The sequence below is a fragment of the Ranitomeya variabilis genome, chromosome 3 (assembly GCF_051348905.1).
Source record: "Ranitomeya variabilis isolate aRanVar5 chromosome 3, aRanVar5.hap1, whole genome shotgun sequence".
NCBI lineage: Eukaryota > Metazoa > Chordata > Amphibia > Anura > Dendrobatidae > Ranitomeya > Ranitomeya variabilis.
Window position 1 is genome coordinate 769,335,605 of NC_135234.1, and position 16,782 is coordinate 769,352,386.

Sequence of the window (16,782 nt, forward strand, 5' to 3'; positions counted from 1 at the left end):
CACAGATAGAATAAACTTAGACTGTAAAGTGCCAATTGAAACAGACTTATCAAGCTTCTTAGTATGCTTAGAGCATGCTGATATAACATGAGTTGAATCACCGCAATAGAAGCACAACCCATTTTTTCGTCTAAAATTCTGCCATTCACTTCTGGACAGAATTCTATCACATTGCATATTCTCTGGCGTCTTCTCAGTAGACACCGCCAAATAGTGCACAGGTTTGCGCTCCCGCAGACGCCTATCGATCTGGATAGCCATTGTCATGGACTCATTCAGACCCGCAGGCACAGGGAACCCCACCATAACATCCTTAATGGCATCAGAGAGACCCTCTCTGAAATTCGCCGCCAGGGCGCACTCATTCCACTGAGTAAGCACAGCCCATTTACGGAATTTCTGGCAGTATATTTCAGCTTCGTCTTGCCCCTGAGATAGGGACATCAAGGCCTTTTCCGCCTGAAGCTCTAACTGAGGTTCCTCATAAAGCAACCCCAAGGCCAGAAAAAACGCATCCACATTGAGCAACGCAGGATCCCCTGGAGCCAATGCAAAAGCCCAATCCTGAGGGTCGCCCCGGAGCAAGGAAATCACAATCCTGACCTGCTGAGCAGGATCTCCAGCAGAGCGAGATTTCAGGGACAAAAACAACTTGCAATTATTTTTGAAATTTTGAAAGCAAGATCTATTCCCCGAGAAAAATTCAGGCAAAGGAATTCTAGGTTCAGATATAGGAACATGAACAACAAAATCTTGTAAATTTTGAACTTTCGTGGTGAGATTATTCAAACCTGCAGCTAAACTCTGAATATCCATTTTAAACAGGTGAACACAGAGCCATTCCAGGATTAGAAGGAGAGAGAGAGAGAAAGGCTGCAATATAGGCAGACTTGCAAGAGATTCAATTACAAGCACACTCAGAACTGAAGGAAAAAAAAAAAAAAAAAATCTTCAGCAGACTTCTCTTTTCTCTCGTTTCTCTGTCAATTAATTTAACCCTTTTTGGTCCGGTCAAACTGTTATGGTTCTCAATGGCAAGAGAACATAGCCCAGCAAACATAAGAACTAGCTCTTGGAAGGATGGAAACTAAACTGACCATGAACTAAACCTGCCGCACAACTAACAGTAGCCGGGTAGCGTTGCCTACGTTTTTTATCCCTAGACGCCCAGCGCCGGCCGGAGGACTAACTAATCCTGGCAGAGGAAAATATAGTCCTGGCTCACCTCTAGAGAAATTTCCCCGATAGGCAGACAGAGGCCCCCACATATATTGGCGGTGATTTTAGATGAAATGACAAACGTAGTATGAAAATAGGTTTAGCAAAATTGAGGTCCGCTTACTAGATAGCATGAAGACAGAAAGGGCACTTTCATGGTCAGCTGAAAACCCTATCAAAACACCATCCTGAAATTACTTTAAGACTCTAGTATTAACTCATAACATCAGAGTGGCAATTTCAGATCACAAGAGCTTTCCAGACACAGAAACGAAACTACAGCTGTGAACTGGAACAAAATGCAAAAACAAACGAGGACTAAAGTCCAACTTAGCTGGGAGTTGTCTAGCAGCAGGAACATGCACAGAAAGGCTTCTGATTACAATGTTGACCGGCATGGAAGTGACAGAGGAGCAAGGCTAAATAGCGACTCCCACATCCTGATGGAAACAGGTGAACAGAGGGGATGATGCACACCAGTTCAATTCCACCAGTGGCCACCGGGGGAGCCCAAAATCCAATTTCACAACAGCAGAGATGCTGGACACACTGGGGCAGAAATGCTGAACACACTGGGGCAGAAATGCTGGACACACTGGGGCAGAGATGCTGGACACACTGGGGCAGAGATGCTGGACACACTGGGGCCAGGATGGGGGATATTAATAGCATAGGGGCTAATTAAGGGATATTATTACTGCAGTGACGTTTTTATTTTATTTTTTGAGTATACTGTTTTAAATGGGGGGCAGTCCTGTAGAGTGATACTATGTCGCCTTTTTGTCTTCATGTGGTGTAATGTAGAAGTTGGGAAAAATTAAGTAATGTGTTCTGCAAGTGGAGCTCGAGATAACTGTTATTTCCTGCAGAGACAAGTCCTGGCTGGAAGAAGTGACGACGGTCTGTGCTGGATGAAAGTTGAAAGGTGAAGGACTTCACCTAGAGATGTCACTGGTGAGTCAGTGTGTTACCTATACACTGACACTATATACTATATATAGAGGTCCTGTGTATAATGTCACCAGTGATCACTGTATTACCTACACATTATATACAGAGCTCCTGTGTATAATATCACCGGTGATCACTGTATTACCTGTACACAGACACTACATACTAAGTACAGATCTCCTGTGTATAATGGCACTTATGGTGATGGTATTGTGTTTTATTTTATTACTGATCAGTATTGTAGTATTGGGTCACTTTGTGGTGGTAATATGTGGTCTGGTCATGGTGTGGTGGTATTTGTTCCTTGTATGTGATATTATTCGGTCACTGGTGGTAATATGTTGTCTGGTCATGGTGTTGTGGTATTTTTTCTTTGTATGTGATATTATTGGTGATTTTAAAAATTGAAAAATAAATAAAAATATACCTAAATTGTATTGCATATTTTAACAAATATTTAATAGGTTACAGTAGTATGGCCCGGCCAAAAGTGTCTACCGTGTTATAGTGGCGGCTTAAAAAATCTTTTGGCCAAAACAAAACCTGCCGGCTATATGTGTGATCTGGTGATGGGAAATGTTAATATGAAATGGAGTTTTTCCAAGAGAGAGCGGTGGGACTGTGGACAGTTCGAGGGGTGGAGTGTGGAGGCGGGGCTGGGGTGGATCCTGGGCGGAGTCTCAAGGGGGCCCCTGTGAAGGAAGCCCCCTTCCTCCCACGTCACCAATCAGTGACGTCACTACACAGGCACAGCTCTCCGGCGCCCCCTTTGTCTCTCAGGTCAGTAAGGGAACTGCACCTAGAGCAAATGGCCGCCAGTGAGACTGCCCTGTTACCCACACTGGGTGTTCTAAGATTCACAATCAGAGTAAAAGGATCAGCCCAAAATTAATTTATGATTTAATTGCCTTAAGGGCGCACTAGGTAATTACAAGAAATATACAATCACAATATATCAAGAGTTACAGTCAGAGTACAATATAACAACAATGATACAAGGCTTAAGGTATAAAGCTGGAGGTCAATTTACCAGGTTAGAGGTCGCTTGTGGAAGCCGGGGGGCGCAGCGTTCCGCAGGTCCAAAACTTTAGTTGCCGGGCAGCCCCCAGAAAGCGTGTGCTTGCCCCCTTCTGGCTGGCATATGCCCTGTTTCTTAGTTGGTCATCTTCTGTGTGTCCCACTCTCCACATGTTCCAGCTCTTAACCCTGCCGTGTCCCTTCCCCTGTAGCTGGGTGGGCTTAGCAATCTCCACCCCTCTGCCTCCCTGCAAGATTAATTCCAATATCTAATAAATGGGATAACTTCTCTCAGGATGATCGGATCAGTACCCGTGCAGTACCAGCGCCTGTGGTTTGTTCTGCCGGTCGGACAGGGATCAAACCTGGACCCATTCGGTCCCCATGGGAGGCTGATCTCTATATCTCGGGTTTCAGACCTCCCACGGACACAGGAGTCGCACTATTAGATGCACAATTTCTTTAGGACGAGGGGAATATTTTTTATGAGCCGGTACCTCGGATTATGCGTCCATAATTCATGATTCCATGTTGGAGACGGTTTGACTGGACAGCCATAATAGATGTGTATCCAGTGGCCACTTGACATGCGTGGTTTAATTAAGCCCCCCAAGCATTTCCAAGCCCCCTGCTGGTGTGGCTTCCTCCCTGAGCTTTGAAGTACCTTCTGCAATCTACATTGAGCTCAGCCGATTACCATACTAATAGGCACTGTGTTCTTTAGAAAAGGTGGGGGCCAGGAGCACTCCTCTCTGCAGACCTGTGACCAGGAGACAAAATGGAGTCACGCCAATCTGTGTTAGTATGCCCGTCCAAGATGGCGGCTGTTCCCTCATCACAGCCCCGAAAAATTTGCCAGTATGGGGCCCCAAAATTTCTAGTGGCAGCCCTGCATGTGGTATCAGGGCTCCCAGCACAGCAGGCCTACAACGAGCCCTCACCCACATCGTCTTACTATGAAGTTCAATACAAAGCTGTAAATGACGGCCCAAACTATGATACCTCACGCATGGCTGATTGCTGCCGTGCCATTCTAAGATTTGTACTGTGGGTGAATAGAGGACACTTTCCTGGTGTGTGTCCCTAATTTGATGGGTTTTTCCAACTTTTGGGAATGTTTAATGGTGCTGTGTATGCATTTGTTTTTGCCTCTCATGACTCTAATGGCGTTCAGCTGTGTTTGGTGAATTTTTTACATATAATTCGGTGAATATTACAAATTTGTCAATCGTAATCTGAACCGAATATTGAAATATTCTTTCATCCCTTCTCCTGACTACAGAGTAGTCTGAGTGATCAATATAATAACAATAACATTTTGAACAAGTTTTTTGAGGGTTATATACCAAAGAACTGAAGATGGCTGAGAAATGTAACCCAGCAAAATGTGAACAAATAAGCAACATTTTTTTGAACTATTATATACCACCAAAATGTGACAGAAAGCACATAATACTCTATGAATAAGTAATCTAACACTGAAATATTTTTCTACACCTTTAAAAGTTTACATACCATGGTAATGCAGAAATAACCATGTTAAACTGTATGGATGAGTCACTGAATCCATAAAAAATTTGGGAACAAATATTTAGAAAATGTAGCTGATGTACTTATACAGTCATAAAGGCTTTGCAGAAAGTGCAAAGCCAGACATAAATTATGAAGATGGTCATCCATAGACACCTGAAAGGCAAAAACTGGTGGACCTCATTAAAATATTAAATATTACAAAGATTTTATGTTCTGATGTCATCTGGTGGGGTGGAAAAGTGTGGCCTAATCCAGGCTTTGCTAATTTTTATGAGACTGAGCCTGTAAGCATTCTCTGTTGACTGGCAAAAGCGCATGTCTGTTATAACACTCTGGTGGCACTAAAAACTTGCTCAGACAAGATGCTAGCGGCAGGGCACCACAGTACCTCCAAGGCATAGGGGGACAGCTCAAGCCAGGTGTCAAGCTTTGAGACCCAATAGATGAAAGTCTCATAGGAATTAAGGAGTATGCTGGTTTGGTCGGCCAGGTATTGCTTGACCATCTTTAATAACGTTTCCCTCCTTGTCAAAAATACCCAGTCATCAGGCCCTGGGCAGTAGGCTGGAATAATGAAATTGGCCTATGCCTTTGACAGTGTATCCCTGCCTGCCTCTGCTTTGTGTCTCCTTGGCCTCTCCTCCTTGGATGGGCAATGAGTCTTGCCACCTGCTTTTTAAACATATTTTCCACAATGGCCTTCTTTATAGCACCATTTTAGAATACCTCTCCACCTCAGGAAGAAGAGATGCAAGGTTCTCCATGTAGCGTGAGTCTAGCAGGTTGAACAGCCAGTACTCTTATTTGGTCAAGATGAATCTAACATGAGGAAAAAGGCAGGGGTACATAAAGTTGGCCAAATGTGCCAAGCTCCATACAGCCAACACGTCCCTGTCTCCACCATGATGATGACTCTCCATCTCCTTCTCCCTCTCTTCTTCCTCATTCCCCTCCTCAGCCCAAACACATGGAGAGACAGGATGAAGGTTGTGTGGCTACTCGCCACTGTTGCCCTAGTCACAGCTCCTGTTCCTCCTCCTCAGCCTCCTCCTTCTCATTGATACCCAATCGACACTGAGCAGATGAGATGCAGCTGTGCTGGCTACAATCTCTTATGTCTTCCTCCATCCCCAGCTGCTCTGCATGCAAAGCTTCATGTTTAACTGTAAGCAGTAACTGTTTATGTAGGCACAGAAGCGGGATAATTGCACTGACTATGGCATCATTGTCACTCATCATCTTTGTAGTGTCCTCAAAGTCTTGGAAACCTGCACAAATATCAGACATCCATGCCCATTCTTCAGTTGTTATGTGCAGAGCCTGACCTGACAGAGGAGGAGGAGGAGGACAGCATGGTCAGTCGTCCTGTTTGTGAGGACACGGAAGTCTTGCCTGTTAGCAGTCTGGCACGCATGGCTGACTTTATGTTGCACTGCATTTAACGTGACCCTCGCATTATAAAAATTTTGGGTGACACTCGTTACTGGTTGGTGACACTTCTAGACCCATGCTACAAGGAGAACTTTCAATCTCTTCTGCCTGAGGCAGAGAGGTGTACTAAAATGTTGCAGTACCAGAAGGCCCTTTTAGAGGAATTACTTAGAAAATTCACATGTGAAAACGCTGGCAGCAGATGTCAGAGTTTGTTGTACAACCAAGGAGTCCAAGCGAGATAGACAGAAGTACAATCCAGCTCAGGCAGGGGAACAATGGTAAAGTTCTGGGACCGTTTTCTCAGACCCTCCCATCGTGGCAGCACAGAGGCACGTGGTGCTGTCACAAGAAGTGCAATGTTTCTGAAGATGTTGAGGGAGTACCTTGCAGATCGTACAAACGTCCTCCGTGATTCCTCTGTGCCTTTTAATTATTGGGTATCCAAGCTGGACACGTGGCATGAACTGGCTCTCTGCGCCTTGGAGGTCCTGGCCTGCCCTGCTGCTAGTGTTCTGTCAAAGCGCGTTTTTAGTGCCGCTGGTGGAATTATAACGGATAAGCGCATCCACCTGTCAACTGAAAATGCTGACAGGCTGACTTATAAAAATGAACAAGGGCTGGATTGGGAAAGACGTCTGTACACCACCAAGTGAAAACAGCAAAACATAACCTCAAATACATTATCTCTTTTGGGGAGATGTACTTTCATGCGCCTCTTCACAACCACACATGGGTGAATGCTTCCAGATTTAGTCTGTTTGTGGTTATCCTCCTCCTTATCCTCATCCTCATCATCGAGAACCACTAGATGACCAGGGCGAACGTGCTCTGTACTGTTATAGGCTGGTGAATTTTGGGGAATTGGACATTACATTGCATTGGGCCTACTTCTTAACTCTGTCTCCTGCAATGTGTCCTTCACCTGCCACTAGATCACCAGGGTGAACGTGCTCTGTATAGTGAATTTTGGGCAAGGGGGCTGTGATGCCACTATTTTACTTATTCAAAAAAGGACCCCACATTGGGGAATTGGGCATGACATTACATTGGGCCTACTTCTTAACTCTGTCTCCTGCAATGTGTCCTTTACCTGCTACTAGATCACCAGGGTGAACATGCTCTGTACGGTGAATTTTGGGCAAGGGGACTGTGATGGCACAATATTTTATTTAGTCCAAAAAAGACCCCACATTGGGGAACAGTTTGTCAGCTCATGCCCTCCATTATAATTCTCAGAGACCCACACACCTACATTGGGCCTACTTCTTAACTCTGTTTCCTGCAATGTCTCTTCCTTATCTCCAATGACATGACCTGGGTGAATGTGTTCTGTACTTTTACAGGCCACAGAATTTTGAGCAAGGGGGGCTGTGATGGCAATAGTATAGTTTTAAAAATTGTACCCCCCATTGGTGAAACCACATTCTTGTTGGCAAACTCTTCATAACATTTGTGTACCTTAAAGAGCTCACTTGAAAAGCTCCTTTTTGTTTTGTCTGGTTGCTCACATTGGACACAATACACTTCATATAAATTTGATAAAGCAATGCTGTTAGTTTGGCTCACTAGTTCATTAAAAAAATTTATTTGTCGACCATATTAGTTTCTCTCCTTGAGAGCGATAACTTTAGCTGCCTAAAATGTACAAATGGCGAACATACAAATGGCGATTTGGAACCCGGATTAAAATACTGTATACTGAATGCATTCACATAGCTGCATATCTTGTAAAACATTTACAAATGTGATAAACAATGCTCAAAGTGACACAATCTTGAGAAATGTTTGTTTATTCACTTCACAAACAGTTCTAAGCCTCTATATGTTTGCTGTTTGTCATTGTAAAACATTAAGGTTTACTGAAACTCTAGCTGTGGTGGTTTGATCTAAATCCTTGTGGCTTTTATATTCTAGGGATTTATGGCCCCTCGTCTGATGACTTCATGATATCTCAGTTTCATACAACCTTGAAAGCTGGCCACTTGAAGGGCTGGGTGAAACTAGAGTTACTACATAGTGTAAATCACTATATAAGACCAGAGAAACATGTCTAAGACAGATGCCAAAACTGGGGTACCTGTACATGTATAGTTGCTGATACATGCATATTTGGGGATGACCATGCAGTGTAGGTAATCTCCCAGGGGTTCTCTGTCTTGGTGTTGCTTCTCTGATATTCCAGACGGATGATGTTTAAAAGCCTCTTGTGGATGATGTAATTATACTGTATGTAGCTAATCTTCATATATACACTGTGTTCCAAATTATTATGCAAATAATATTTCCTCATACTTTCTCTAAATTACCTATCTTAATTGCAGTCATTGTTATTTTCCAGTCATCTACTATTCTCGTATAATTGCAATGTTTTGGAACAAACTGCCTATGAAAACAGTATCTTTTTAAAAAAAAATAAACACTCAAAATGCATGTTCCAAATTATTATGCACAGCAGAGTTTTCAACCTTTTTTTTTAATTTTAAACAAAAAAAATGGTCAATTGTGAAGTTATAAGCATTATCAGCTTATTACAAAATTAAATCCATCAATTTTCAAGTGAAAACTTTATTCTAGGTGATGTTACATTTACACGTAGGACCCCTTGTCCGAAAGAAGCTTCTGAACGCTCTCGTCCATTGAATTTGTCAGTTTTTGGATGGTTTCTGCTTCAATTGTTTTGCATGTGGACAGAATCCCCTCCCAGAGCTGTTGCTTAGATGTGAACTGCCTCCCGCCATCATAGACACTCCTTTTGATGATGCTCCAGAGGTTCTCAATGGGGTTGACGTCAGGGGAAGATGGTGGCCACACCAGAAGTTTGTCCTCTTTTATGCCCATAGCAGCCAGAGATGCAGATTTGTTTTTTGCAGCATGAGACGGTGCATTATCATGCATGAAAATGATCTTGCTGCGGAAAGCACGGTTCTTCCTCTTGAACCATGGCAGGAAGTGTTGTTTTAGAAACTCCACATAGATTATGGAGTTCATCTTTACCCCTTCAGGGATCATAAAGGGGCCGACAATCTCTCTAACCATGATTCCAGCCCAAAACATTACTCAACCTCCTCCTTGTTGGCGCCTTAGCCGTGTTTTCATGGGGTGTCCATCACCAGCCATCCTCTACTCTATCCATTTGGACCATCGAGCGTTGCACGGCACTCATCGGTGAACAAAACAGTTTGGAAGTCAGTCTTCATGTATCGTTTGGCCCACTGGAGCCATTTCTGCTTGTGTGCAGTGGATAGAGGTGGTCGACAGGATGGCTTACGCACAGCTGCAAACCTCTGAAGGACCCTGCATCTTGTTGTTCTGGGGATGTTGGAGGCACCTGCAGCTTCAAAAACTTGTCTGCTGCTATGACAAGGCATTTTTGCAGCTGCTCTTTTAACCTAACGCAATTGCCTGTTGGAAAGAGTCCTCAATTTTTCTTTATCAGCACGCACACGTGTGTGCTGGGAATCAGCTACATACTTCTTGATTGCGCGATGATCACGATGAAGTGTCTTGGCAATGTTGATTGTAGTCATGCCTGACCCAAATACTCCACAATTTGTTGCTTCTCAGCAGCCGACACATCCTTTTTCTTTCCCGTTTTGGCCCAAAATGTAGGCTGCTTAATAATGTGGAACAGCCTTCTTAAGTAGTCTTGCCTTTATTTGGACACACCGGCCAAACTAATGTGCACAGGTATCTGCAATTGCTTTCAGTGATATAAAGAGCCCTGACACACATCACCATCAATGAGTTTAAATGACAAACAAAAAAATTCTATCCTTATCACTGCTAAACTCTGTGTGCAGAATCATTTGGAACACAGTGTACGTAATCACTATATGTATTTAATCCTTATATGTACTTATTAACCTTTGTATGTTAACATATACAAACGCATATGCACGCACACTATTCAATCATACTATTCCTTGAATTTTGTAGTTTGCAATAAAATTGCACTGTATTGCAAGTATTAGGCTGGTTTCACATTTGCGCAGCGTTTGTGCCACATAGATCCGCATGCGTTTTGTATTTCTATATTTAACATTAAAAACGCATGCGGTTTTGTTTGTTCGCGTTTTGCCGCGTTTGACGATGCATGTGTTTTTTCGTCGTTTGCGGCTTGGCGCGGAAAAGCAACATGTAGTAATTTTTAGAGGTGTCAATTTGCCGCCTGGAAACGCATGCGGTCGATTGCGGCAAAAAAATGCATTGCTGTCTACATAAACACATGCGTTCACAAGCACTTGCGTTCGTGAATGCATGCGTTCCACAAGAAAAACATGTGCAGACGCATGCGTCGTAAAACGCGGCAAAACGCGAACAAATAAAAACGCATGCGTCCCTAATGATAAATATAGGAATATAAAATGCATGCGGATATAATAGCGCAAACGTAGGAAAAAAACGCATGTAACGCGTACAAACGCGGCGTTTTTTTAACCGCATGCGTCTAAAAGACGCCGCGTTTGTGCACGTTTACATGCGTTTTTTCAACCACTTGCGGATGTGTTTTAAACGCTGCGGATTTAAACGCAAACGTGAAACTAGCCTTAGCCTTATTTAAAGCCGTATCTGAACCTTAGTGTTAAAAACATTGCAAATAAAATTGGCAAATTCTCCTGTAAATAATTCTGCAAAGAGGGAACCATCATACCATTAAAAAGTACGAGTGGGTTTTCATGGGCACATCCAGTATGTGGGTTCCAAGGTGTAATGGGGTGCATATGACTATGCAGCAGGGCTGGCCTTGCTGCCAATGTGTAAAACAAAGGAGTACGGGAGTACAAAATGCATATTGTGAAGTGGATTTTCATGGGCCCATCCAGTATGTGTGTAAGGACTGAGACCTGCATACCTGTTTTTGTCTGTTCTTGCCCTTAGTTCTGTTGGATTCCGCCCTTACCCAAGATGGAGTGGCTGGCTTCATGGGGGCCATTTTGTTTCCTGTCTGATACTCCTTGTTTCCTGTCTGCTGCATATATAAAGGAACTCTGCACACTATACCTTGCTTGTGTATCTTGTATCTCACTTGCAGCCAAGCTCAAGGACTTGCAACCTGCTTGTTTCTTCTACTCCTCGGGATACCCCGCTTGCTTCTGGATCTACGTACCACCGGAAAGACTCTGCTACTCTTCACCTGCTCTGCACCCACCTCTGCTAGGAGCCTGCCCAGGCTCTGACCTCTGGATACGGCATTGCTGGACTTGTACTTGTACCCTCGGTCTGTACTTCTAATATCAGTTTGCATCAGTCATCTGAAGTTCATCTTCCTACAATATATATGTATCTTGAACTGTGATACCGTGTTTGTCGTCATTCTGACTCACGTCATCGGTCTCCATAGAACATTAGCATAATCTTATTAGAATGTGGGTTCGTAATGGGGTGCATATGACTATGCAGCAGGGCTGGCCTTGCTGCCAATGTGTAAAACAAAGGAGTACAGAGCACAAAATGCATATTGTGAAGTGGATTTTCATGGGGCCATCCAGTATGTGGGTTCAAAGGCTTATTGGGGTGCACATGAATTGGTAGCAGGGCAGGCCTTGCATTCATTGCAACATTGTTTCCGGAGTCTCCCCTGGACATCTTATGAAAGGGGTATTGTGGTGCATTGTAATTCTTGGCAGCCCATCCACTCACAGCATAGGCTACAACATCTTAGGAGACCCACTGTTTAATAATGGCCCTTTAAGAAGATTAATGCCGCCTAATGCACCAGTAAAAATAGGCTCTGTGACTTTAAGAGTCCCTCCTTCATAAATGAAACAAGATGGGTCTGCTTATGTGCCACACACCACATGGCCAGCTAGGGGGGTTACATGTTACAATGACAGTTCCCAGTGAATGCGTTTGTAGTGGTTGAAAGCAATGTTAAAGTTGAAAAATGCTTCAAAAACGCTGCGTCTGAACTAAGCCTAAGTGGGGGAGAAAATTTTATGTCTGGGGTTAAATATTTGGCCATACAGGCAAGTCATTAACCTGCAAAGGATGGACCTTGACATATTTCCCAGCAAAATCCGTTTTGGTTTCGTTATAGTGTATTTTTTGTAGCACCAGGAAAAATGGCATGAATCTTGTAAAAAAATTATTAAAGCTCTGAACTAGGAGTCAGGAATGATTCCAGGGGTGATGCCCATGATGTCCCTGTGTCATTTGAGCAGCATCTCCATCATTTTCAGACGTTTTTAGAACTTAAAAGGACCCCCGGGGGGGATCGCGGTAAAAATACTCGGGTCTCCCATAGACTTACATTGGGCTCGTTGTTCTGGCGGAGTACCCGAGTATTCCAATCTGCTCAACCCGAGCAACGAGCACCCGAGTATTTTAGTAGTCGCTTATCACTAGCGGTCACACTATAGAGCTCTGTACTATAAGAGCGGTCACACTATAGAGCTCTGTACTGTAAGAGCGGTCACACTATAGAGCTCTGTACTGTAAGAGTGGTCACACTATAGAGCTCTGTACTGTAAGAGCGGTCACACTATAGAGCTCTGTACTGTAAGAGCAGTCACACTATAGAGCTCTGTACTGTAAGAGCGGTCACACTATAGAGCTCTGTACTGTAAGAGCAGTCACACTATAGAGCTCTGTACTGTAAGAGCGGTCACACTATAGAGCTCTGTACTGTAAGAGCGGTCACACTATAGAGCTCTGTACTGTAAGAGCGGTCACACTATAGAGATCTGTACTATAAGAGCGGTCACACTATAGAGCTCTGTACTGTAAGAACGGTCACACTATAGAGCTCTGTACTGTAAGAGCGGTTACACTATAGAGATCTGTACTATAAGAGCGGTCACACTATAGAGCTCTGTACTGTAAGAGCAGTCACACTATAGAGCTCTGTACTGTAAGAGCGGTCACACTATAGAGCTCTGTACTGTAAGAGCGGTCACACTATAGAGCTCTGTACTGTAAGAGCGGTCACATTATAGAGCTCTGTACTGTAAGAGCGGTCCCACTATAGAGCTCTGTACTGTAAGAGCGGTCACACTATAGAGCTCTGTACTGTAAGAGCGGTCACACTATAGAGATCTGTACTATAAGAGCGGTCACACTATAGAGCTCTGTACTGTAAGAGCGGTCACACTATAGAGCTCTGTACTGTAAGAGCGGTCACACTATAGAGCTCTGTACTGTAAGAGCGGTCACATTATAGAGCTCTGTACTGTAAGAGCGGTCCCACTATAGAGCTCTGTACTGTAAGAGCGGTCACACTATAGAGCTCTGTACTGTAAGAGCGGTCACACTATAGAGATCTGTACTATAAGAGCGGTCACACTATAGAGCTCTGTACTGTAGGAGCGGTCACACTATAGAGCTCTGTACTGTAAGAGCGGTCACACTATAGAGCTCTGTACTGTAAGAGCGGTCACACTATAGAGCTCTGTACTGTAAGAGCGGTCACACTATAGAGCTCTGTACTGTAAGAGCGGTCACACTATAGAGCTCTGTACTGTAAGAGCGGTCACACTATAGAGCTATGAACTGTAAGAGAGGTCACACTATAGAGCTCTGTACTGTAAGAGCGCTCACACTATAGAGCTCTGTACTGTAAGAGCGGTCACACTATAGAGCTCTGTACTGTAAGAGCGGTCACACTATAGAGCTCTGTACTGTAAGAACGGTCACACTATAGAGCTCTGTACTGTAAGAGTGGTCACACTATAGAGCTCTGTACTGTAAGAGCGGTCACACTATAGAGCTCTGTACTGTAAGAGCGGTCACACTATAGAGCTCTGTCCTGTACTGTAAGAACGGTCACACTATAGAGCTCTGTACTGTAAGAGCGATCACACTATAGAGCTCTGTACTGTAAGAGCGATCAGACTATAGAGCTCTGTACTGTAAGAGAGGTCACACTATAGAGCTCTGTTCTGTACTGTAAGAGCGGTCACACTATAGAGCTCTGTACTGTAAGAGCGGTCACACTATAGAGCTCTATACTGTAAGAGCGGTCACACTATAGAGCTCTGTACTGTAAGAGCGGTCACACTATAGAGCTCTGTACTGTAAGAGCGGTCACACTATAGAGCTCTGTTCTGTAAGAGCGGTCACACTATAGAGCGCTGTACTGTAAGAGCGGTCACACTATAGAGCTCTATACTGTAAGAGCGATCACACTATAGAGCTCTGTACTGTAAGAGCGGTCACACTACAGAGCTCTGTACTGTAAGAGCGGTCACACTATAGAGCTCTGTACTGTAAGAGCGGTCACACTATAGAGCTCTGTACTGTAAGAGCGGTCACACTATAGAGCTGTGTATTGTAAGAGCAGTCACACTATAGAGCTCTATACTGTAAGAGCGGTCACACTATAGAGCTCTATACTGTAAGAGCGGTCACACTATAGAGCTCTATACTGTAAGAGCGGTCACACTATAGAGCTCTATACTGTAAGAGCGGTCACACTATAGAGCTCTGTACTGTAAGAGCGGTCACACTATAGAGCTGTGTACTGTAAGAGCGGTCACACTATAGAGATCTGTACTGTAAGAGCGGTCACACTATAGAGCTCTGTACTGTAAGAGCGGTCACACTATAGAGCTCTGTACTGTAAGAGCGGTCACACTATAGAGCTGTGTATTGTAAGAGCGGTCACACTATAGAGCTCTATACTGTAAGAGCGGTCACACTATAGAGCTCTATACTGTAAGAGCGGTCACACTATAGAGCTCTATACTGTAAGAGCGGTCACACTATAGAGCTCTATACTGTAAGAGCGGTCACACTATAGAGCTCTGTACTGTAAGAGCGGTCACACTATAGAGCTGTGTACTGTAAGAGCGGTCACACTATAGAGATCTGTACTGTAAGAGCGGTCACACTATAGAGCTCTGTACTGTAAGAGCGGTCACACTATAGAGCTCTGTACTGTAAGAGCGGTCACACTATAGAGCTCTGTACTGTAAGAGCGGTCACACTATAGAGCTCTGTACTGTAAGAGCGGTCACACTATGCAGTTCTGCCCCAGGAGTTTATGTTTTTTTTTCACCTTGGAAATCTCCTGAGAAGTAAATATTATCTGAAGTTATAGGCAGTAGACGGACGAGTTGATTAGATCCAAGCAGTAGATGCTCTAGTGAAGGACTTATACATTTTGTTCTAGACTGCTCAAGCACAAAAATAACAGAGTCGTGGGGATTTATACATCAGTTTATTAAATGAAACTATAGTTTTGGAAACCTCATAATGAATGTCAGACACAAGTTCTTCTCTTCCAATAAATTCAGTATTTTATTAAGTATAATTTCTTGATATATTTACGAAAAACTTCATCTCTTACCCCATAAATGACTGGACTAAGAAGCCTTGGCAAACACGTGAATATAAGAAAGTTTGAGGTGATTAAGTATCTAATATATTTGATAAATAGGTTCTCGGTGATGGTGGAGATGAAGGAGAACATACATAATATGAGCTGGCAGGCGTGGAGCATCACAGTTTTTCTGGCTTTAAGGGCGGATGACCCACCAGATCCGATCTTCCTGGCAACCAGCATTACTTGAATGTAAGTAAATGCAATGATTAATGCGACCACGGCGAAGCTGGAGAAATTGATGATGGCCTTAATTACATTTTGGTGGGGAGTTAAAGCCAATAGTGAAGCATCACAAGCCACATACAATGACAAAAAACTTTTTTTAATCGAGTACATTATCACAGTCAGGTCGGCAATACTCGGACAAACTCCTATGACCCAGATTACGAGAATTATAGAACGAGCTTTTTTTGCCGTGCAAAACTCTAGATGTCTTAAGGGGAAACATATGGCTACGTAACGTTCTAGAGACATGACGGCCAGGTTGTATGGAGTCACTCGAAAGGAGCAAGCGGCCAAGGTGTGTAGCGTGAAACATACTGGCACGGGGAGGGATACAGAATAAATGGTAAACAATAGAAGGAAATTTCCAAGAGCCAGATACAATGTATCATTGATGAGCATGTGGACAAAGAGGATGTAACGAGACTTCTCCCAGATGTGAGGATTGGAGAAGAAGACCTTCAGAAGAACAGAGATGATGTACAGGAAGAAGGTGAAGAATAGAAGAGTGAAAGCAGCAAGAACAGTTCGGGTGACGGCATCAACCAATTCAGTATAAATGGACGTTGCGGAATCATTCCTAGGGATAGATGTAAAATTCACCATTGGAAACTGGATGACGGCAATTCTTCTATGGGATCTAACACTGATAGGAAACAAGAAAGTGACAAGATTAAGCTTTTCAGATATGAAGAATTCATAAATATCTGACTTCTCTTGTGCCGAACCTTCTTTTAACCAAATTGACATTCCTACAATTCATAGGAAATATGGTAGTATGGGCTAATATTTGGTTGCCATAATAGCTTCCTTCATCTCAGAGGTGTTACAGAGGCATAACATGAGAAAAGGTCTTAAAGGAGTAGCCGATTGTTGTGGAATCATCTCCGAGCACCTGAAAAAACAGCTTATTTTGCCAAGACATGCTTCTTTTGCCAGGATGGATGGCTCAAGTTTGCCAGAAAGGACTCTCATAGAGCAGCTCATTATTCTGGCTTATAGCGGCTGTTTCCAAATAGGGCACTCCTGTATATGACCTAACGTCAGCACATTGTAGACCTAGGAGTGTATTCTGGTAAGGACCT

At 43.5% G+C, this 16,782-nt stretch overlaps 1 protein-coding gene across 1 annotated transcript; it reads right to left on the minus strand.

Moving 5' to 3' along the window:
* Positions 1 to 15,382: 15,382 nt before the first annotated feature.
* Positions 15,383 to 16,336, minus strand: LOC143817824 (odorant receptor 131-2-like). Its single transcript, XM_077299288.1, has one exon. The coding sequence runs from the start codon at positions 16,301 to 16,303 to the stop codon at positions 15,383 to 15,385; it is 921 nt and encodes a 306-aa protein (XP_077155403.1). The 5' UTR covers positions 16,304 to 16,336.
* Between the last annotated feature and the right edge of the window lie 446 nt (positions 16,337 to 16,782).